The following is a 21,267-nucleotide window of genomic DNA, read 5'->3' as shown; positions in this document are numbered from 1 at the left end:
TTATAAGAACCTGAAAGTCTATTGAATTAATTTCACGTTTCCCAAGTAAGAGACGCAACAAAAATAATGATTTTAGGGGTTGCAATTGTGGATTTAGGTGAAAAATAAAATTCAAAAGGTAATGATTATGGATTTGTTTATTTACCTGCCAATATCTCACTTTGACAGAATAATATGTTTGTTTGTTTGTTTGTTCTTGCCGCATCTTTTAAACAAGGGGCAAGAATTTTTTATAGAGTAAGTTTTTAATGTTGTTAGAATTACACAAGAAGAGTCACTTTATTTCTTCTTCTTCTCATCCAACGAAATGCATTTCTAGAATATATTTAAGTCTAAATAAAGGCCCTTACTGAAGTACTGAGGATCGTGAGATAAAATTAAAGCACTTTTGCATCGTAAATACGCATACACTAATAAATTTGTAGTGATCCAAAAACACGGTGTATAAAAATGCAGCCGAATGATGCCTTAATCCTTACTCGCTACAAATTGTTCTTCTTGGGTTTTTCTTCTTCTTCTTCTTCGTTTCGAGTGGAATGGAAGTTGTGAGTCCTCGCGTTTTCAGCGCGAATATTGTGTTTCGTCACAAAACTGAATCAAGCAGCCGAACAAAACGTGCAGCGAAGCGCTTGGAAAATCATTTTTTTATTGCTGCGCAACAAAGTTCCGTATCGATTCATTTTCGCCGAATGTGGTAGTGTGGGATTTGTTTGTTTTCTACTAGAGTGAGCACTTGTTTGTTGCGGAGGTTGCTAATTACCTGATAGAGTATTTACACGATCAATATAGCTACCTGGGTGGTTTTTGTTTGTTTGTGTTTGTTTGTCGATTAGTTTACACCTTATATACCTCACAGACACCGACGTACTCTTGTGAATACATAATAATAATAACCACAACGAAATGAAATGCACCGGTTGACAACGAGGAAGACCACCTTTTATAACATTTACGGGCTTTTCGGTTATAATGACACTGCGTGTGGCGATAAGAGAGTTAAGATTATCACTTTTGTGCCTTTCCCCAGACTTTTGAGCTGCACAAATTTCAAAACCAGAAACCAAAACGTGTGTGTAAACGAGACTGATCACAGGAAGAACCAAAAAATATATATAAACGTTAATCAAAATAGAGAAAAAAATATACAACATGAAAATGGCACCAAAGACGAATTCTTATAAAATATCAAAAAGATCGGACGAGCGTGTAATGTAAATAAATCAATCTTTTCATTTCCAAAGTCGAGCTTGAGACTCTCAGCTTGCACAAGTACTTATGTAAAGTGTCTGTATGTGTCTTTCCGCGCGTGCGCCGGAAATAAATGCTGCTTTTCAGGCGGCGTAGTGGTCGAACGAACCGAGGTACTCGAGGGCGGCGCGGTAGCAGAACTGGTACTGCTCCTCCGTCTGCACCATCGCGGGCCGCTGCGTGCGCAGGATGCGCACCGTCTGGAACACGTCCACGATGCCCTCGTACTGCATCCGCTCCAGCACGATGCTCAGCGCGATGAACACGCCCGTTCGGCCCACCCCGGCGCTGAAACACACACATGTCACCCGTCAGATAAATTCGTTTTCACGGTCCAAAATAATTAAATTTCATTTTAGACGGTGCCAATCGATTCAGGGATGTTCCCTTCCACTTTTGGCACCAGGGTTTTTAGGACTATAAAATACTAGATTTATTTATGTGCGTGAAACCGAAATTTTCGGCGTTGAAACAGCTGAAGAAGGGGGCGTAGCTAAGGTAATACAATATGGCGGCGCCGACATGGCTCTTAGGGGGCGTGGAGTGCCGCCATATTGTATTCCCTCGGTTACGCCCCCTTCTTCGGCTGTTTCGACGCCGAAAATTTCGGTTTCACGCACATAAAAAAATCTAGTATTTTTAATACACGAATATTCGGCTGTACGTAGTCTTTTCTGTATCCAAAATCGGATTTTTAATCGGCTTACCTGCAGTGGACAGTGATAGGCCCTTCTTGTCCGAACTGCTCCTTGGTCTTGTGCACCTGCCCTATGAAATCTATGAAGCCTTCCCCAGACTTGGGAACACCCTGTTCCGGCCAGTCTACAAACTGGAATTGTCTAATAGTTCTCGACTGACCATCTCTGGCGTCTGTCACCTGGACAAAAATCACACAAAAATGTCGCAAATAGTCGGGGCATCAAGGGTAAATTATACCTTGAACTCTCTGAGTACGTATTGAGGCATGTTGTATTCAGCGATGGGATCCACCACAAAGAAACTGTAGCGCACCGACCTGTCACTCGGCCAGTATTGCTGACATTTATCCTGAAATAAATGCGTAAAGGGGAAAAAATCAGTTTTAATTAGATGGCGATAATTTTAACTCCAGTAAATAGAAATAAATATGCACAGAAAGACAATATTCCGGATTTTGACCATTCAGGGTGGTTAAAACCAGGCATAAATTGGTTTTTATTAGAAACAATCCAAAATTATGGCTAAAAAATGTTGTTTACTTCAGAAGCGCTGTTATTTATTTCCTAAATTGGTTGAAATTTTATTAAAAAATGAACTGACCCTGCCCATTTCCTTGAGCTTGGTGAGCATGACGACGATGGTCGAGTTGTGCTCCCACAGCATGCGCCACATGTCCTCGACCGTCTCGGGCAGCGGGCCCTGCGTGGCGATGTACGCGCCGCGGTACTTGTAGCCGTCGATGAAGCTGGCGTTGACGTAGTCGGAGCCTTCGACGCCTCGCACCGGCTGCAGGCTCACGCGCGACGACTCGAACGGCAGAATGTGCACCAGCCGGTTCTTCGACTTGTTGCAGGCCAACGAGGCGCTCACGAAACGCGTCGCGTCCACCCTTATTGTGGATAATTTCTAAAACAGACAAAATAAATTATCTCTGATAAATATGCCTTCATTCTTTGTCGGTTGAAATAAATTGCTAGGGATCCTACCTTGAATTCGGCTTCCATGCCCGTGGTGCTCTCGCCGACGTCGGTTTGCAGCAGAGCCTCCAAATGTTGATGGAGACTCCGGGCAGGCACTTCAGTGTTGCCGCACATGGCGGCCTCGAGCAGAGCGTCGTGAATGAAAATGTATTGGTCTTCAGTCTGTTAAAAAAAAATTATCCTCGATGATTAAAAACAATATTAAGCAGGATTCTCAGTGTATCACCTGAACCATGTAGTTTCTCTGCGCTCTCAGGCATGTGACGTGGCCGTAAATGTCGATCATCTTGTCATTCCTGAGGCGCTCGATCATCGAGTCGATGACGATGAAGCAACCGGTGCGTCCGACCCCGGCGCTGCAGTGCACCACCATCGGCCCGCACTCGTTTGGCGTGAGAAACCGCACGCGCTGCAAGAAGAGCAGGAATGGAGCCGGGTGGTCCGGAACTCCGTGGTCGGGCCATGCTGTGAACTGGAACTGTCGCATTTCCCGCCGCTCCGGCACTCCCGCTTTCGCCACCTGCAGATATTTCCAAGGAGTTGATTATTCTGGACCATTTAATCTCGAAATTCACCCCCTAGCAATATTCTCATCTTTTTTAATAATTTCAATTGAGAAATTCGCGTTCGAAATATGTCTGGAAAGAAAGCTACAGCTTGTGCAGGCGACAGTAGAGACATCTGCGCTTACCCAGTGAAGAACACAAGCAGTCACGTGACTCAATCCCGCCATCTCATTGGCCGAGAGCAGGCACGCGCTGTTAGGAGGGATTACGGAAGGGAGTTAGCAAAGATACTTAGCCAATGAGACGGCGGGATTGAGTCACGTGACTTCTCAAACTGCTTTTTAACCTCACTGCTCTTGCTGGGCATGCGCAGATGTCTGCACAAGCTGTAGCTTTCTTCCCAGGAATATTTTGAGCACGAATTTCTCTTCTGTTACTCCATGCCAATGATTTACACTAAAGAAAACTGACCTGGAAGGTTCTGATACAGTAGGTGGCCAGCTCCTGTGTGTCATTGACGGTGACCGTGATGTTGCCGTAGGTTTCGGAGCCTCTGGAGGGCCAGTACTGATCGCACTTGATCCTGGCGCGCTCCTCCAGCTTGGTCATCATCACGATGGAGGCCGCCCGTGCCTCCCAGCACATGCGCCAGAAGTCGGCGAACGTCTCCTGCAGCGGACCCTGCGTGGCGATGTACGCGTTCTGCTTGCGGAAGCCGTCGCAGTAGTTGGCGTTGATGTAGTCCGAGCCTGGCACTCCGTCGATGCAGTTCAGGATCACGCGGCTGTGGTCGTACGCGATCACGTTCGCGTATCGGTTCTTGCTGCGGTTCGTGTCTAGGTTGGAATTGTCCCACGTGAACTGCTGTCCAGGCTCGATGGACTGCAAAATTTTGTTGGTTTCAGGGGAAAAATTAAGAAAATTAAGGAATTTATCTGTGTCAAGATCATCTGACGGAAATTTTGCAGGTTTTACGGGACATTTTAGGCGAATTTTGAGAATGCGATTAATTATTTTAAAAGTTAAGGTATGCAATTAAATCCTCTCGTCAAGCCCAATCGAATGAACACCAAATTTGAGGTCATTGGGAACGTTCAAAGGTCATTTTCGAAAATTTTGGGTGTTTTTTAGGATTTTATAAACCAGGGCTATACTTTAAAAATCAGAAACGCTCTTCAAAAATGGTCTCAGAGCAAGTGTGAAAAATTTATGGTGACGTTCGGCTCCTATTTTGAGAATTTGAGAAAAACCCGAATTTTGGTGAATGTGACCGACTAATCTCATATTTTAACCGTCGGAAATTCATTTATTTCGTGCTTAATTGTTTCGCATTAGAATTTTACCTCGTATTCCTGGGAAAACTTGAGATTGTCGTTATTCTTGAGATTGTCGATGTGGTCAGCCAAGTCGGCGATGTGAATTGGCGGATGGGACATCATGGCTGGAGTTTGGAACTTGAGTCTCCTCATCTCGACAGGGTCCGATGGGGCGATGGGCAGCGAGCTCAGGGCTTCAGGACTGGACATCAGCGGTGCCAACACGGCCGCCTGCTCCGGCGACTTGCACGGCCGACGCCTCCGACTGGAAGCAGATCCAAACGGTAACCATCGCAAATTAAATTAAAATTAACTGAAATACCTTCTGAACATGATCAAGACGACGAGGATGGCCAAGAAGAGGCCGGCGGCCACTGGGCCCAGAATGCACAAGAGGCACATTTCGGCTTTACTCGGCTGCACGCCGACGTCATTCGAGCTGTTGATTGTGATGTCCGGACTTGGCCGACGCGGCGGCTCCCCAGGTGGAACCTGACGCATGTCCAGGCTCAGCGGCTCCGAAAACGGACTCGACGTGTACAGGTGCTGCCAAGTACAAATAGAAATGTTGCAAAATAATTGTGTTTTTATCTGATAGATAGTTAAAAAATATATTATTCGTTAACAAGTGGCTTGCGCCCCCTGTCGAGTGACCGTCGAGGAGGCGAAATTGTCCAAAAGACTCAAATATAAGCCACGACGCCAGCAAAACTGCAAAATAATCCTCAGGTCACGCAACCTGAGGAACGCCATTGACATGCAAGGGGAGTAATCGCCACCGAGTATCGTCATTTGTGCTCAAAATTAATAAAAAAGCATAATCAACCGGCCTCAAAGCAGATCTCAGGTCTGGGTACCCTGAAAAAGGTTGCTAGGGTATCCTTGGTAAAAGCCCAATCAAAGACCTACCTGTCTGATGAGGGTTCGTGGTTGACGATCGCACAAACGGCCGAATTTTAATAAAAATAAAACCATTTTATAAAAATTCCAACTTTTTCGAGAAATTGGCCTAAATAAATTCATAAAAAATCCAAAAATGGTCCGATTTTGAAAACCACACACGGGCAGACGTGCCTCATCAAGGGGTAACGATTGGTACCGGAATCGGTGCTACTTGACCAATAAAGTCCCGCCTGGGCCCCGAAAACCAATTTTTGAAATGTCACAATTCGCGTTTTTTCGACTTTAAAAATTAATAACTCAGCTTCTATGGGTAATACAGTAAAAAAACGAAACGCATCAGACTCGCCTTGAAATTCTGCGTCTTTTAGGTATGATTACCGCCACTGCCCGCCCCAAACATTCATTTTAAAGCGTTTGGTTTTATTATTACTTTTTTTTAAATTTACCTATGGGCCCGATTTGGTTTCTAATTTGAAAATACGCCTCCCCGTGACAAAACGCGTCAATTGTTCGTCTTTTGCGCCAGAATGCATAACTTTGCTGATTTTATTTGTTTGGTTTATTTAAGAGATTTTTTATTTACAAACCTTTTGAGGCGTATCGACGACCGCACGGACGAATATCCTGTACCTCTTCCCTTGAATGAGCTTCCGGTTGATGTAGCCATCGTGCGTCTCGCCTGTACCCAACGGGAATGTGTAAGGAATGTTTCTTTGAGGGAATTTAGCAGCAATGTATGGAGCGTTTTCGCGGTCTCCCTTCTTTCCCTTGCCGGCCAGCAACTGAAGAGTAGAGTGTCAAATAAGGGCAATCAGTGTCAGAAACATGAACCTACATCATCAGTGAGGAAGGCATCAGGATACTTGTGAACGTTGGATTTGTCCTCAGGCACCACAATCAGGAAGTAGTGGCTGATGGGGCCGAATTCTTCTGACGCTTGCGGCAAAATCACTTGAATCATCTCTTCATTTTCTACTCCGTACAAGTCAGGCTTCACCATTGGCTGAGGAGCTGTAAATTAAAAGAAATTTATATCATTGATGCATTCTGATATTCAATTTTTAATTATTTGAAGTTGGAATCGAGATCCTGTTCATAAGGGTATTTTAAAAATAAAATGAAACAAAAAACTTTGAAATAGCACAGATTTTGGGGGCATTGGAGGCGGCGGAGGTGGCACCTGGGTTCATTTTCAATTTTATAAAAACACTAACCAGCCATCTGCGTTGTAGCGGTGATCTTTGCGGGTGGTTTGTACTGCTGGTCAGTGAGAATAGCACTGACGTTGACATTGTAGGTGGTGAAAGGCGACAAGTCGTTGACCAGGTAGCTGGTGACGCTGTTTTCCACGAGGATGGTCCTGGGCATGATATGCGCCGTCTGGGTGATGCCCTGCGCGTCCACAAACTGCTTGGTCGACTCCAAAGTGATCTGAAAATCAATGCAATTCAGTCAGCTACAACTGGCGCCAGGCAGGGTTGAGGCTCACCTTGTAGTTAACAGGATTTGATCGGATTGGCGGGGACCACGAGAGCACTATTGAGTGCGTGCTCGTGTCGGTCACACGCAGGTTCAGCGGCACGTCCTCAGGCTTCACTTTCACAGTCATCTTTTCAGACAGCTTTCCCAGACCCTGCGAAATTTAAATTTTTAATTTGAGACTTACATTACTAAAATAATATCCTAAAAAAAGTAAATCCCATCCACATAGAACAGGAGCCAAAATCCTGAATTAATATAACAGGAAAAAACTACAAACCGATTTGGTTCTGGCAGCCACAGCAATCGCGTACTGTGCGTATTTCTCCAGATTGACAAGCTCGACAGAGTTGGTGAGGCCAACCGACTTCTGCGACCACACTTCCAAGTCTTCCACAGGCGTCATGGTGTAAAAAACCTTTAGAAAACCGTAAGTACCGCAGGATTTACGTTTTGAACGAGAGACGCACCTGGTAGCCGATCAACTTTCCTCGAATTGGCACGGTTTCCCACCAAACCTCAACGCTCGAGTCCGTAGTGGCAGCCGCGTTGACCGCGAGGGGCGCTCGGACGCCTTCCTTGTCCACGACGAGTTGGGAATTTTCACTCCAAGGACCAGAGCCTTTGGATGTGTGAGCTCTAACGCTGAAAAGGTACTGAGCACCTTCTTCCAAATCTCCAAAGACAGCCTGTAATATCAAAAAATTGTGATTTAAAAAAATTATTTGTGAAAAAAATAGAGGTACCTTATTGGTGGTGGTGTTTCGCAGACTTGTGGGTTCCGACGAGCCGAATTTCTGGAATCTGACGTCGTATCTGTTGATTTTGCCGTTGCGCTTGCTGCGTGGCGGCGGATGCCAGGACAAGGAAACGATGTCAGGCGTGAGGAAGCGGTGCGTCAGGTTGAAGGGAGAGCCGGTTGGCACACCTTCTGGTGTTAAAAAGTGACGGACGCTCTCCTGGCCGAAGCCGACCACGTTTTGCCCAGCCAGACGGAATTCGTACTCGACACCACGCTCTGAAACCCAACAATTAATTATAAAAAATCCTTTTAAGGCTTTTCTAGCACTCACCCAAATCGCGGAACTTGTGTTTGTGTTCAGAGGCAGTCTTAAAAATTTCAGTGCTTTTGTTCAGCTCTCTGGCGCCATAGATGATCCGGAATCCGATCAGCTCGCCGTACGTTTGCGAAGGGTTGCCCCAGTGCAGCTGGACTGCGAGACCTGCCGCAGGCTCCTCGTCAATAACCCTGCAACCAAAATTATAAATTATTTAGGCGAGAATATAAGAGACAGCCCGAGACTCACGTCAGGTTCATGGCCGGCCGGTTCGGCACTCCCCCAGGCGTTTTGATGATTTTGGGTTCGCTCCGGTCGCCGTCGCCCTTCCTGGTCAGGGCTGCAACCTGCACCGAGTATTTGGTGTCCGGTTGCAGACCGCTGACGATGTGCTCGCGAGTCGAGTTTTCCAGAATGTCGAAGCGGATCGGAGTGGTCATGATTGATTTGCCCTGAAAATTATCAATCTGTAGAAATCTTAAGATTTAATTCCAAAACAATGAATTTTAAGGCTGCAACCTCATTTTCATTTGGATCAAATGGAAGCCATAGCTGATCTAAATCTAAAGCGAACTAAAAAATTGTAATTTTAAAAAATTTCAGGATGAAGACTTAAATTATTTTGTTACCTCCTCCTTGGCCTCTTGAACGTGGATGTGGTAGCCCCTGATGACGCCGTGCCGGTCCTTTTCCAGAGGTGGCAGCCACTCAACCTTGATGGTGGTCGAGTTGAGAATGATGGCCTTCACGTCCTGCGGGTCTCCCGGCACTGCAAAAGGAGCAAAACTCTGCTAGAAGAAAATCTAAAAGCAACAGCCACCTTGGAATTTCATTTTTTATCATTCAAAGAGTTAGCTTTAATCCAAGGCTTGACATTATTTCGTCCACAGGGTTCGCAAAAAGTGTATTATTTCTTTCAGTGACGATATTGTGTGGTGGATCTAATTATTAAATAAAATATGGCTAGGAATAAACATTGACAACAATTTGCCTAGTAGATCTATGTGCAAAAATCAGGTCGAATTTATTTTAAAAAAATGCCATACCCTGGTAAATGATATTTTAAAAATCCGATAAAATGATTTTATCTATTTTTATGAGAATATCGAAGCCAAAAAGTTGAAAAATATGTTTTTTTACCGACAGAATTTTAATGTTTTGACAAATAAGGCATTTTTAGCAAATGTTTAGAGGCTTTGACCCAAATTTGATTGAAAATACAGAATTTACACTTTTAATGGTCACGAAAGGGGGCTTAGGATGGGGTTTAAGAATTAATTAATTTGGCCAGAAATGATTGGGAGCGTTCTTAGTGTGATTACACACATTTTACGCCATTTCTGGAATAAATTTCCCCGTTTTGACAAAATTTGCGAACCCTGCATCCCAGCAAACACAGAAACAGATATTTATAGAGATTAATATAGCAAGTTTAAGCATGCAACGTCAAGAAAATGCAGCGTATAGTGTTTAAGTTTGCGTTTAGCTTTCGATGGAGCACAGACACAGTTAAACACACACACTGAAATAGTAGTAAGTGTTCTTTTTTTTTGCTATCGCTAACTACAAAAGCATGCATGTTTCTAGGCAAAAACCATATTTATATATAGTAGTTGATGTGAGAAGGTGTGACTGCCGTCGCGTCCTTTTGCTCAGAAAGGATCGACAAAAGGTGCTAGAGAGGGAGTGCGCTTGGATTACTTTGCAGCAGCTCGCGCCAAAAACGCTACGGTCGGGCAAAAAGTGCGCGAGCCGAGTGCAAAATAGCCAAAAAAGTGCTGTACAAAACCTCAGTTGGTGCTCCAAGACGGGATTCTGGATTTGCCGAGATTCGATTGTGGTCATTTTTGGTTTCGAATCCAGAATTCCGCTTGCAAGGTGCAAAAATACCAATAGATATATAAATCCACCAAGGAGAGAGAGAGAGAGAGAGATAGAAAAGGACTGCACTGCGAGTGAACCTACTGTTGCCGGCGAGCGAGCTCATCGAGCTGAGCTTCACTTTACTTATGTTACAGGGGCCAGAGAGAAAGAGTTTGAGTCATTAGTACCCAGTCACCGCAAAAACACAGGTCGCAGCGAAAAATCAGTAGCACTCCCCAAAAATGTCCTCCAAAAATTGATAGACACCGCGGGCGGACACGGTACAAAAGTAGTAGACGTAGATGGTTAGTCGAAAAATGAACGGAAAAAAGAGTCAAAAGAAGAGTGGAAATCAAGGATTTCAGCCCAAACACCAAAGCGTTTGTTAGACAAAGGAAACAAAATCAAGAGTCGAATGAACAATTTTGGAACTTAACTTTGTTAATAACGAGAGAATGAGAAAGAGTCACCATTGTTTGAAAGTGAGTGCGAATATTCAACCATTTTCGTGATATTTACATTTTTATTCATTCAGTGAGTAGCTTATTTTCAGCGAAGTTAAAGAAATTGTGCATACAATTCGAAAAATCCATTGGAGGGGTTTTTAATAATTTGATTTCCCAGCAGAGAAAATATTCACACGCTGAGAAACGAAATGCGGCTCTCAAATTGAGAACTTTGGGTCTCATCGTGAGTAGCAGAGGCGGCCGAACGCTTTTGGACCTCACCGAGAGATTTAAGTCTCACCGTGAGATCCAGGTCACCCTGTGAGATCGAAACGCTCGCTCTCAGTTGAGACTGAAGCGAGCGAGCATTTTGGTTCTCACCGTGAGCAGCTTTTAGTTCTCATTGTGAGATCCAAACCGCTCGTTCACTTCAGTCTCAACCGAGAGCGAGCGTTTCGATCTCAAAGTGAGATTTAAAAAGCATCCGACCACCTCTACTACTCACGGTGAGACTCAAAGTTGCGTTCACAACTTGAGAGCCGCTATTTTCCTTCCCACTCCGGAAGAATTTTTTCCCTTGGAATTATTGCTGAAACTTAACAATTTGTCAGTTCATGATTAATAAGGACCAATTTAATTTATCAGATAAATTCCAAAATTCTAATAATTTTAAACCGAATTTTTCCAAGAGCACAACGCGTCAAACAATGGTGTGGAAGAAGAGTTTCGTGGAGTTGCGGCTAGGGTACGTACCGTCCTCGTCGGTTTTGATGTTGAGTGGGCGGCTGGAGGGTCCGTCGCCGACACTGGTGCTGGCCGCCACCCACACGCGGTAGTCCGTGTACTGGGCCAGCTGGTCTATGAAAAGACTACGCGCCGAGCCATTCACACTGATTACTGTGGCATCCGAGTCGGACTGCGCGTTGCTGACCAGGTACACCTTGAAGAGCACCACCTCGCCGTTCTGCTGCTGCACCGGCGGCGGCTGCCAGCTGACGCGGATGGCCCTCGGGCCCTCGGCCACGGCCGTCACGTTCTGCGGCGACGCGGTCGGAGCTGCGTGTGCGGGTTAAAAACAAGGCAAAACCAAAAAAAAAAAAGGAAAACGCTTTCGGGGCCAAAACGGGAGAAAAAACGCAGGCATGCGACACCGACAGAACAGCGAAAATCAATCGGAATATTTTTCTCTCTTGCCCCTAGTCTGCTGGCCTAGAACGAGCGCGGGCCGACGCGACAACTCACCAGACTGCTTGGTGCGCACGGCAATCGGCATCGTGGTGGCGCCCTCGCCCCGCTGCGACTTGGCCGCCAGCCAGATGAAGTAGAGCGTGTTCGGGTAAAGGTTGGTCAGTCGGTACGCCGTCGACACGGGGATGTGCCGGTGGTGTTTTTCCTGTAAACAGCTCGTGCCTCAGAAACAATTTTTCATGATACTCCAATTATCTACTAGTTTCTTCCTCGTCAAATTCGAAAATAGTTTTCAGGGAATTTACTAACCTTATCGTAGGTGTCGTTCCAGTAGAGTTCGTAGCTGACGATATTGTCTCCGGAGGTCAGAGGCTTGCTCCAGTTGAGCAAAACTGTTGTCTCGTCTACCTCTGTGGCCTCAAGATTTTGGGGCTGCCCAGGAACTGTGAAAACAAATTCCCAAATTTAATACAGGACGGGGCCGGATTTACAGTGTTAATTTAGGGAAGGTGCTGGCTATCGAGTTGTCTTCCGAGCCCAGAAATATAAATTACCTATCTTTCTGAGTCAAAATAATCGGCAAAGTTGTGCATTTCTGCGTAACACTAGAGAAATTGACGCGTTTAGTCGCAGGGAGGCGTGTCTACAAGTCTTAACGGCCATCCGGTGAAAAGGTGAATTTATAAAAAAAAATAATAAAACCGAAATCTTAAAAATATAGCTGATTTTGCGGACATTAGCGGCGGCGGCGGCTTTTGGGTCCATTTGACGCGAAATTTTACGGTGAGTCTAACTTGACTTTGGTTTTGAACTCTATGACCCATAGGAGCTGAGTTATTAATTTTTAAAGTCAATAAACGGGATTTGAGACATTTCAAATTTAGGTTTTCGGGGCCCAGGCGTGGCCCTTTGGACCGGATGGCACCGATTTTGGTACTAATCGATGCTCCTTAGAGAGGAGCATCAGCCAGTGTGCGGTTTTCCAAAATCGAACCATTTTTCGAATTACTGCGAATTGTTTTCGGCAAAAGTTTCGAGAAAATAAAAAAATTCAATTTTTTCCACCATGAGCCGGAGTTTACCCTGATATGACTACTAGCTCGCTGAGCTAGGTATTAAATTTGAGAAAGTTTGATCAGCTGTGCACTATGTTTATTTTTTACAGCAGTGGAACTTTTTGTTGTTTACGACAATTTTCAGGATAATTAGGTTATGAAAACTCGTGTTTATTTCCCAAACGCGGCCCATAATGGGTTTCCACTAACTCCATCACACGCGCAGATCAAACGCTGGCTTGGAAACCAATTTTGAGATTTTTCGCGCCCAAACAAAAATTAAAATTAATTTTTTTCGGCTTCGCGACGTGCACGGCGAAAATGGTTTTATTTTTGTTAAAATTCGGCTTCTCGTCTGATCTTCGCCCACGAACCCTCATTAATCACGTCTTGGGAAGGGCTTTGACCTGCGGTACTCAAACGACCTTTATCAGGGTGCCCCGCGACCTGAGATCCGCTCCCAGACCGGTTTTTAACGCTTTGCGATCAATTAATTTGGCGAAATCTAGGATGAAAAAAAGGAATTACCTCCCTGCTGCGTCTTCACTTGAACAGGCAGCGACGTTGGGCCTGGGCCCACGCTCGTATACGCTTGCACTCTGATCGTGTAGATGGTGTAAGGGGTGAGTTCGCTGATGGTGGTCAGTTTGTTGTTGTCCACCATTTGAAACTTCCAGGACGTCATTGGAAGGCTTGGGTCGTGCGTGTAGTACACCTTGTAGCCCTATAAATTAAATTTTAAATTACAGTTATTCTTGAAAGTGCCAAAAGATCATACCGTCACTTGGCCATTGGGCATTTCAGGCTCGTCCCACTGGATGACCATCGTGGTCGAACTCAGAGGCCTCGGCAGAATATTCCACGGTGCAGATCCGGGTTCTGTAATTAGCTTGGTATCAAGAAAGCACACGCATTCCAAGAGAGTCGGTGAAAATGAAACCATGCCGGTCAAAGGAAAAACCACAACACCTACGTAATAAGTGCCAGAAACAAACCTCGTGGAAAAGATAAAATAACAAAAAATAGTGCGTCGGTGAGAGTAAAATAATGAATAAGGTGAGTGTAAAATCAAAACCCTACAAACAAAAACGAATTATGTCTGTTTGTTCACTTACTATTCCCTCCAGAAGTCTCAGCTAGAAAGAGAACATTGCATTCAATGTACAGTTCGAAACAAAGGAATCTAATAGTGAATCTGGGGCAGTGGGTCTCAACTGCATGATAATCTAACACTTCTCTGGTGGCTCAAAAGGGCAAGTGGAACAAACCTGTCTCGCCGGTGGTGATGATTGCCGGCGAAGAAGGCGGGCCTTTTCCGACATCGTTGTTGGCAGTGACCAAAAACTCGTACTCGGTGTACGGAGTGAGACCGCGCAACGTGTAGTACAGGGTGTTGATTCCGTTGATCGTTTCCAGGAAGTACTCAGAGCCCCTAGTTCGGTATTCTATGTTGTAGTAGCGGATGTCGTCGCGCTCTGGGTGTGACCACGACAGCCGCACCGAAGTCGCCGTCACGTCCGAAATGGTCACGTCTACGGGCGGGCCCGGCAGAGCTGCAATAAATATTTAATTATCACTATTTTATTGGACGATCAACAATTTCTTCTAAGAGCTTAATTTAAAATCATCTAATAACCAGGAAAAAAATAATAATTTCATCTCTGGAAAAATAAAAAAATCAGGTTGCCGAAATAATACCTTGCACTTTGACCAGGGTTCTAGCCTCGATGGTGCCAATGTTGCTGGAAGCGATGCACGTGTAGTTTGCTGTTTGCTTGACCTCCTTGAGCTCCAGCACATTTTTCCCGACTGGAATGTTGTCCTCTGGCGTGAGGTCGGTGCCCTCGTCCTTGAGCCACCTGACGCTCGGCATGGGAGAGCCAACAGCCACGCAGGTCAGGGTGAGCGGCGCGCCGAGCATCACCTCCTGCACACTTGGCGGCGGAATCGTAAAAGTCGGTGGCACCCGCCGAACTGAAATTAAAATTAGTCTCGTTTCCAGGTCGCTAAGGACGAGTCTTACCTTTAACATATAACTGAATGCTGTTGGAAAAATGCGATCCCAAATTATTTTCGGCCACGCACTCGTATCTACCGTTGTCTTCTTCTTCACTGTTCACGAAATGTAGCGATCCTTTTTGATAAAACACAAATTTAAATTAATCAAAAAATTTCCGACGGAATTTCTCACCATCTTCCGTTTTGTAGACGTTTTTCGTATAGTTGATGGGGTACATGTTTTTGAGCCAGACGATATGCGGCTTCGGATTTCCAGTCGCTTCGCAACCCAACGCCGTGCTTTGCCCGAGCTCGACCACCTTCGACGTCGACGGACTCAGAGTCGCGTTCGGGAAGCCAGGAGGATCAACTGAAACAATTTAGTTGGTTCATTTTCTCGTCAACAAAATCCGATTTCAAAAAATGCGTACTTTCGTGCACGGTGAGCACGGCATCGGCCACTTCTTCCCGGACGTCGGTGTTGGCCACGCACTCGTAACTGGCATCGTCGCGCGAGTGTTTCGCCGGCTGGATGCGCAGGATCGAGTGTCCAGTGCTGGTGTCGATGTACGTTTGGTACCGAGCCTGATAAACAGATTAAATTTTACACAGTTGCAAAAAAATCAAAGCAAAATTTGCGCAAGAAATTCAGTCAGAAAGGCATACCTGGGTCGGATTGATCTTTTTATTATTTTTTCGCCAGTGAATCTCGACTCCGGGCTGTGTTTGGCAGTAGAAGTTGGCGACGCCTCCGGTCCGCACGGTCATGTCCAGTGGCTTCTTCAGAAACAAGCTCTCTGCAAGGAGACAGTCAGTTTGAAGTTTGATCAAATTTCCATCACGGGCAAAAGCGTATAAAAGCGGCAGATTTCATGCCAACGGGCCATAAAGCGAATCCAATTAGCCGCCTTTTATTTATTTGGCCCATCGCGTTCCCGGTACAATTTACGGCTTGTCGTCACAACATCGCGCATTCCATTTCCCTCGTCCACAATAAAATCACACTAAAAACAGACAGTTCGTTCGTTCGTTCGTTCGTGGCGCACGAGTGCCAAAGTAGAGACAGAGACAAAAGTGAATCTATGCTTTATTGATTCATTGACGCCGACAACCACGGGCTACTTTTTTGGGGCTTTGTGGAGAGAATAAAAATAATAATAAACAGGCAGTAGCTACGAATATATTTTTGCAAAAATACTTTTAACCTTAACTTAATTTTTTTTAGATAATTGGCACTGTCTCTTTACTGTAAAACCACGATTTATGATATTATTTCACAATTTAGGACATTTTTCTTCAAAATTTGCACGAAAAAAAGGGAAAACCCTTTTTATTTTTCGAGAAATTGGGAAAAATCTGAAATTCAACTGTAAGAATTGTGTAGAAAGAAGAATGCAAATTAATTTTTAGTTAGCCACAATTCTGAAGGATTTTCTCGAGAGTGAGACACTCTGCTCGTTACTATAGCAAAGTTGCTTGTTAAATCTTGTAAAAAGCGATGCAACCGGATAACATGGGCGCTATGGGAGTTAAAAGGGTCTGCCCGAGTGCCACTCAAGCATCGATTGAAACGCTAGACATTCGACTGAAGCCAATTTGCAAAACGCCGGGCTTCAGTGAAACATTCAAACAGGATTGACACTTCAAAATCCTTGTTTACTCATTTGAAACCAATATTTAATGAAGTAGTAGCACCTAAATATTTTTAGAAAAGTGTCTATCCGTGTTTTTCGTGTCTCCTCATTTGAAATCCAATTTTATTTCACAAAAATGGTTTCCCTAAAAGCAATTAGTATACGAAATCGTAATTTTGAAATATGATTTAAGAAAAAATTCCTTCCACATAATATATTTTAACATTAAACCCCAATTTCATAAACTTGAACCGAACGGATTAAACATTTCTAATTGGCTCTCCGCCCAGAACATTTTAAGTGCCGCGAGGACTAACTACACGGCTTAGAGGCGGGCGGGTGTGTGCTGCTGCTCCGCCTGCTCCGGAACAAAGCAGCCGGCAAATATTTAAGGAATTAAGGCCTGACGAGATTATGCGGCTCACGGATTATTAAAACTTGTGACGCAACTGACGAAACTAGCATCCGAATATCGCAGAGCAAGAAAGGAGTATACAATCACAATGCCAAACGAAAAGCCGGCGACGACGTTGAGTGCTTTCGAAATGATTAAAAATTTATCTTGTTGTGCTTGAGCAGCAGCAGTAGCGACTAATTGCTAAATTGATCTCAGAAAAGAACCCTCAGCCAATTCTTAAGTTTAAACAGTAATTTTTCTGAAAAAATTGGGGTTTTATTGGTTTTTCTCGATAATTTTCGATTTAAATTTCAAATTCTGACTTCTTTTTCAAAATATCTGGAAATGATCGTTAATTTTAATTTATGCAGGACGACAATTGAAAATATTTTGAATTGTTGGATCGATAAACAATTTGTTTTACAACTTAAAATACTAAAAAAGGGTAAAATTCAAATTTTTTAAATTTTCTCCAAAATTTCCAGCGTTTGAGAACATTTTCTTGGCAGTTTTCGATTCCTCTGGTCGAGATCCGTCCAACAGCGTTTTAGGGAAACTCTTTTTTGGGAAATAAAATAGGATTTCAAGTAAGGAGACAGTTGAAAAGCATGCAGCCAATTTTCTAAAAATATTTTCAACTGAACCCTAAGCGATCGTTTCATGCCTTGAAAAAAGGATTTTGCAATATCAATCCGCTTTAGAGGCCATCTGAGGTGAACCTTTGTCAACAATTTGTAATTTTAAAATGCTTGTTGACGTTCGACTGTCGGTAATTCCCAATAATTTGATTCCAAACAAGACGTGTTCACTCAACAATCTGTCACAACAATTATTTTTAGTTAAAAAACGAAAAATTAGCTCTCCTCAGTGGGCTAACAGTTGTGGAAAAAAATTACCTCAAGTATATATTCACATTTAAAAGGTTTTTCTCAGATAATTCTCAGGATTTTCCCTTTTTACATAATTCTACTATTTTTCGAGACAACTACCGACTTGAAAATTCTTTTTAACCAATGCAAAAATCTTGCAAAGATTTTTATTTATCAAAATTTTCTTTTCCAATTTACAAACAATCGAAATATTCATCCTTTTTATTTTAAATAACGTTGAAGCTGCTGGTTTCTAACATTGTTGAGGAACGAAAAAGGTTTATGATTTAATCAAACGGAATTTGAAAGCGGCTCAGGGTTCTTTTTTATGAGGAGCGCGAGTGTGTCTCACCGTCGTCGGCGCGGAGTCCATTGACGAGCAGCAGTAGCAGCAGAGAGAGCCGACGCAGCGTCATTTCTCCTTCTCGTTCGCTCCCTGAGGACAAGAAACAAAACAAAACTCACTCAGTCAGTCAGTACAAACAAATTTCAGTGTGCAGAGAATGCACGTGTGCGTGGGCGGGGCTTGCGAGAGCCGCCCGAAAAAGGGAGAACGAAATAAAGCTTGGGGCTGCGTGTTTCGAATGCCGAGTCGGGGGAGACGAGAGAAAAACAGGTAATTATAACCTCTGTCAGCCGAGAGAGAGAGAGAGAGAGAGAGAGAACGTCGATAAACGGAACGCGTTTGTGTCTTTGTGTCCATCAGACGGAAAAAGAAAAAAGGCTCGGAAATAGACCGTTCCCGATAATTAAAAGCTCGCGCTTTGGTTTTTTTTTTATTCTTTATTCTCCGGCGCTGAAATGAAAGTTACTCCTGCAATCAGTACCAATTTTATTCACTGCTGAATCGAGCCGTCGGCCTTGAGAACCGCTGAAACGCAGACTGATGATTCGGGCCGTGATAAAAAGATTAACTTCCTGATAAATTACTCAAACAAGTGCCTCACAAAAATTATTTTTTATTTTAGGAAGCACAATTATTTAATTTACGGCTGAGCAGTTCGAAAAACAAGATTTATATATTTTTAAAACCCCCTTTTACGTAATGGTTTGGAAATTGTAGCCTTCTAGCCGGTGAAGGTTAAAAATCCGTGCGACACACGAAGAAAAAACAAAAAAAGGGAGTAGTTTAACACGTCCCCCAACGCATTATTGAGCTCGACCGCAGCTGTTGTCATTTGTTAATTCGGTGATAACTGCGAGTTCACACGCTTCGGCACAAACAAGGATGCGTTCGCTTCGCTAACATCTGCTTGGCATTATCGTCGTAATTGGAATTGTTGTGCACGGAGAGACGTCTTGGCTCCTTGGCTGCCTGCCTTGCTCATATTATGCATCTCAATCTCAGCGACAAACCACCGCTTGAATTTGCATTGCTGATCGATCCGACGCCGCAGGAAACGCGCCTCTTGATTTCTCCCGTTCGAGATTTTCATTGGAATCAAAGGAGGAAAGGTTTTGAGGAAAAAAACGATTTCACCAATGAGGAAAATTGGAACTAGACATTTATGAGTCTCTCAGGGATTATAAAAGGACTGGAATTTCATTTCTGACAGTGCCAATCGGAAGAAATAAGTCGAGCAGCCGAATCAGTCCTTTAAAAACCGCTAATTTGGTGGTTTTTGGTCTGAATTTATCAAAAATTGGGTCAAGAACGCCTCTGATTGGCTTTTAGACGACACCAGCGCCACAGCGACAGTCAGAGGAGGTAGCCAGCAGCCAATCTTGTCGCTTAATTGCGCTGGCTGCCGCTGTGGCGCTGCTGTCTCGATCTTAGGCCTTCGCTACGTCAAAAAGCAGGTTTCTGATTGGTCGCCGGCGTTTTTGATTGGTTCAAGAGACCAAAAATCACCAAATAAACGGTTTTTACGCTACCCCAGAATGAAATGACCAATTGATCGTACTGCCAACCTAATTTATTCTTGAATAATTCAATTGGCACTGTCAAAAATTTAATTTCAGTGCTGTTACAGTGTAAAACGCAACTCCAAGAACATTTTAGACTTTAAAAATAATTTATTTTGAGCGTAAAACCAAAATTATATATATATTTTGCTCTATTTTGAAATAATCCCAAGGAAACTGATTGCGGGAGGATCAAACGAATTTATTATCTATCTATCAATCGTTGGGAAATAAAAATCCCAATCAAGATTAAGATGAAAACACCAGACTAAATTACAAAATATCCTGATAACCGGCGTCAACAAAATATTCAAATGAGAAAAACTGTGGCAACGAGTGAGTCTTTCATCTGGAAATTAACATTGCAAACCGGCTGGGCCAAAGAGTGGCCCGCTTCAATTAAAATGTCAGGGCCCGCGGGCAGGTCGCGCAATTTGTGCAATTGGCCGGCCGGCCGGCCGACTTCCTGCATTCGCGGATCCCACGCGACATTCATTATCGCGGCGAAAAGATGAGAAAAAGGCAAGGTCGCGATCTCTCAGTCTATTCTCTTTCTCTTTGTCGCTGGCCGACACAACAAACGGCTTTTTTCCTCTTTCTTGATCAGGTTTTGGACGCCAACAACTAACTCGACCAGAATGACTTGTGTGTGATTTACTTTCAAAGCTTCAATAATTGCCGAGTTTCTAATAAAACGTTCACGAGAATTTAATACTTTCAGCTGCCGAGAATAAATTAAAAATGGTTTTAAACCTGAATTAAAATAATTTTTAAAATCAGTAAAATAAAAATAATTGTTTTTTTCGTTTTATTCACCACTGTAAAAAATTCCAAAATTAAATTAATTAATTCCGGTCCAGAACTGATCTTCTGGATGCTGTAAAAATTTAAAGGCCACTCGGCTCGACCCTTTAAACGGCTGTTTTCAAGAAGTGTTTTCACTTTCGACGCGAGCCGAGCGGGCGGGCGGCAGCGTCTCAATCAGGTGTTGGCCAAAACGCACGAAACCGGCTCAAGAATCAAAATCAAAGTACTCAACGGCCAATTTTCGGGTGGGACGGTGCCGACAGTGGACCGAAAGGCCCCCTCAGGACGGGGGCCGACCCCGAAATCGAAGAGATAAGGCACAGTTGTCAAAAGCTCGCTGGCTCACCTCGTCCGCGTTTATTTTCCTTTCAGCGGCCAACGACGGCCGAATCAGCTGGCCATCGTGCAGACGCAGTCGGCGAACAGCTCGCGGGCGCCGATTCGCCCGATGCACCGTGTATTTTCACTGAAAAGCGCCGACGGAACGCGAGTTTACCGTCACCCCGCACTGCAATACAACAGTGTCAGTCAAACAACATGGAACATGGAACGGCAGTAAGTGTAAGTGGGTGGGACGTAGGGTTGGCAATATCAATATCGATATATCAAAAAAATTTGATATGTCAAATATCATATCAGTTATCATGGCTGATATTTGATATATCATATCAGGCTGATATTGATATCTAAGTCGGATATCAAGGTTGATATTAGTTGACATTTTTGACCGACAGATGGCATTTTTCATGCCGGTTTTCGCATAAAAGTTTAGGATCAAACTGTACTTTCCGTCCCCAAACATGGGCGTAACCGATATTGAAGTTTTCGCAATGCACAAAGGCGCGAAAAATGTCTCAGCTGATCGATCACAGATGATCTCTCAGCTGTGGTCAGCTTATAGTAGCTTTTGTGTTGA

The 21,267-nt window shown here is 43.9% G+C and overlaps 1 protein-coding gene across 2 annotated transcripts; it reads right to left on the bottom strand.

Annotated features, from left to right (window-relative positions):
- Window positions 1–119: 119 nt before the first annotated feature.
- LOC135940904 (tyrosine-protein phosphatase Lar-like) lies at window positions 120–20,900 on the bottom strand. Of its 2 annotated transcripts, XM_065486022.1 has the most exons (32): window positions 20,698–20,900; window positions 17,992–18,075; window positions 15,406–15,536; window positions 15,171–15,324; window positions 14,933–15,109; window positions 14,765–14,875; window positions 14,440–14,715; window positions 14,010–14,294; window positions 13,520–13,620; window positions 13,270–13,465; window positions 11,996–12,129; window positions 11,741–11,891; window positions 11,252–11,554; window positions 8,819–8,958; window positions 8,439–8,641; window positions 8,205–8,380; window positions 7,878–8,149; window positions 7,602–7,820; window positions 7,412–7,549; window positions 7,142–7,285; window positions 6,867–7,083; window positions 6,488–6,663; window positions 6,240–6,434; window positions 5,072–5,295; window positions 4,777–5,014; window positions 3,905–4,315; window positions 3,154–3,447; window positions 2,934–3,089; window positions 2,548–2,853; window positions 2,185–2,295; window positions 1,956–2,125; window positions 120–1,536 (listed from the first exon to the last, which is right to left on the bottom strand). In XM_065486022.1, exons 2-32 carry the CDS (start codon window positions 18,053–18,055, stop codon window positions 1,332–1,334), a joined length of 6,078 nt encoding a protein of 2,025 aa, XP_065342094.1. In that variant the 5' UTR covers window positions 18,056–18,075; window positions 20,698–20,900; the 3' UTR covers window positions 120–1,331. The 2 variants fall into 2 exon arrangements, with proteins under 2 accessions (XP_065342094.1, XP_065342096.1); XM_065486024.1 differs by lacking the exon at window positions 11,252–11,554.
- Between the last annotated feature and the right edge of the window lie 367 nt (window positions 20,901–21,267).

This window comes from Cloeon dipterum, chromosome 3 (genome assembly GCF_949628265.1).
Source record: "Cloeon dipterum chromosome 3, ieCloDipt1.1, whole genome shotgun sequence".
NCBI lineage: Eukaryota > Metazoa > Arthropoda > Insecta > Ephemeroptera > Baetidae > Cloeon > Cloeon dipterum.
This window is presented reverse-complemented; position numbering and strand designations above follow the sequence as displayed.

Bases quoted from the DNA above. Each gene is read 5' to 3' on its own strand.
- LOC135940904 (XM_065486022.1), bottom strand. From the start codon at position 18,055: ATGACGCTGCGTCGGCTCTCTCTGCTGCTACTGCTGCTCGTCAATGGA. The intron at 11,555-11,740 runs GTGAGTTGTCGC...CCGCACACGCAG, and splicing joins CGTGCGCACCAAGCAGTCTG to CTCCGACCGCGTCGCCGCAG. The intron at 3,090-3,153 runs GTGATACACTGA...TTTTTTTAACAG, and splicing joins AGAGAAACTACATGGTTCAG to ACTGAAGACCAATACATTTT.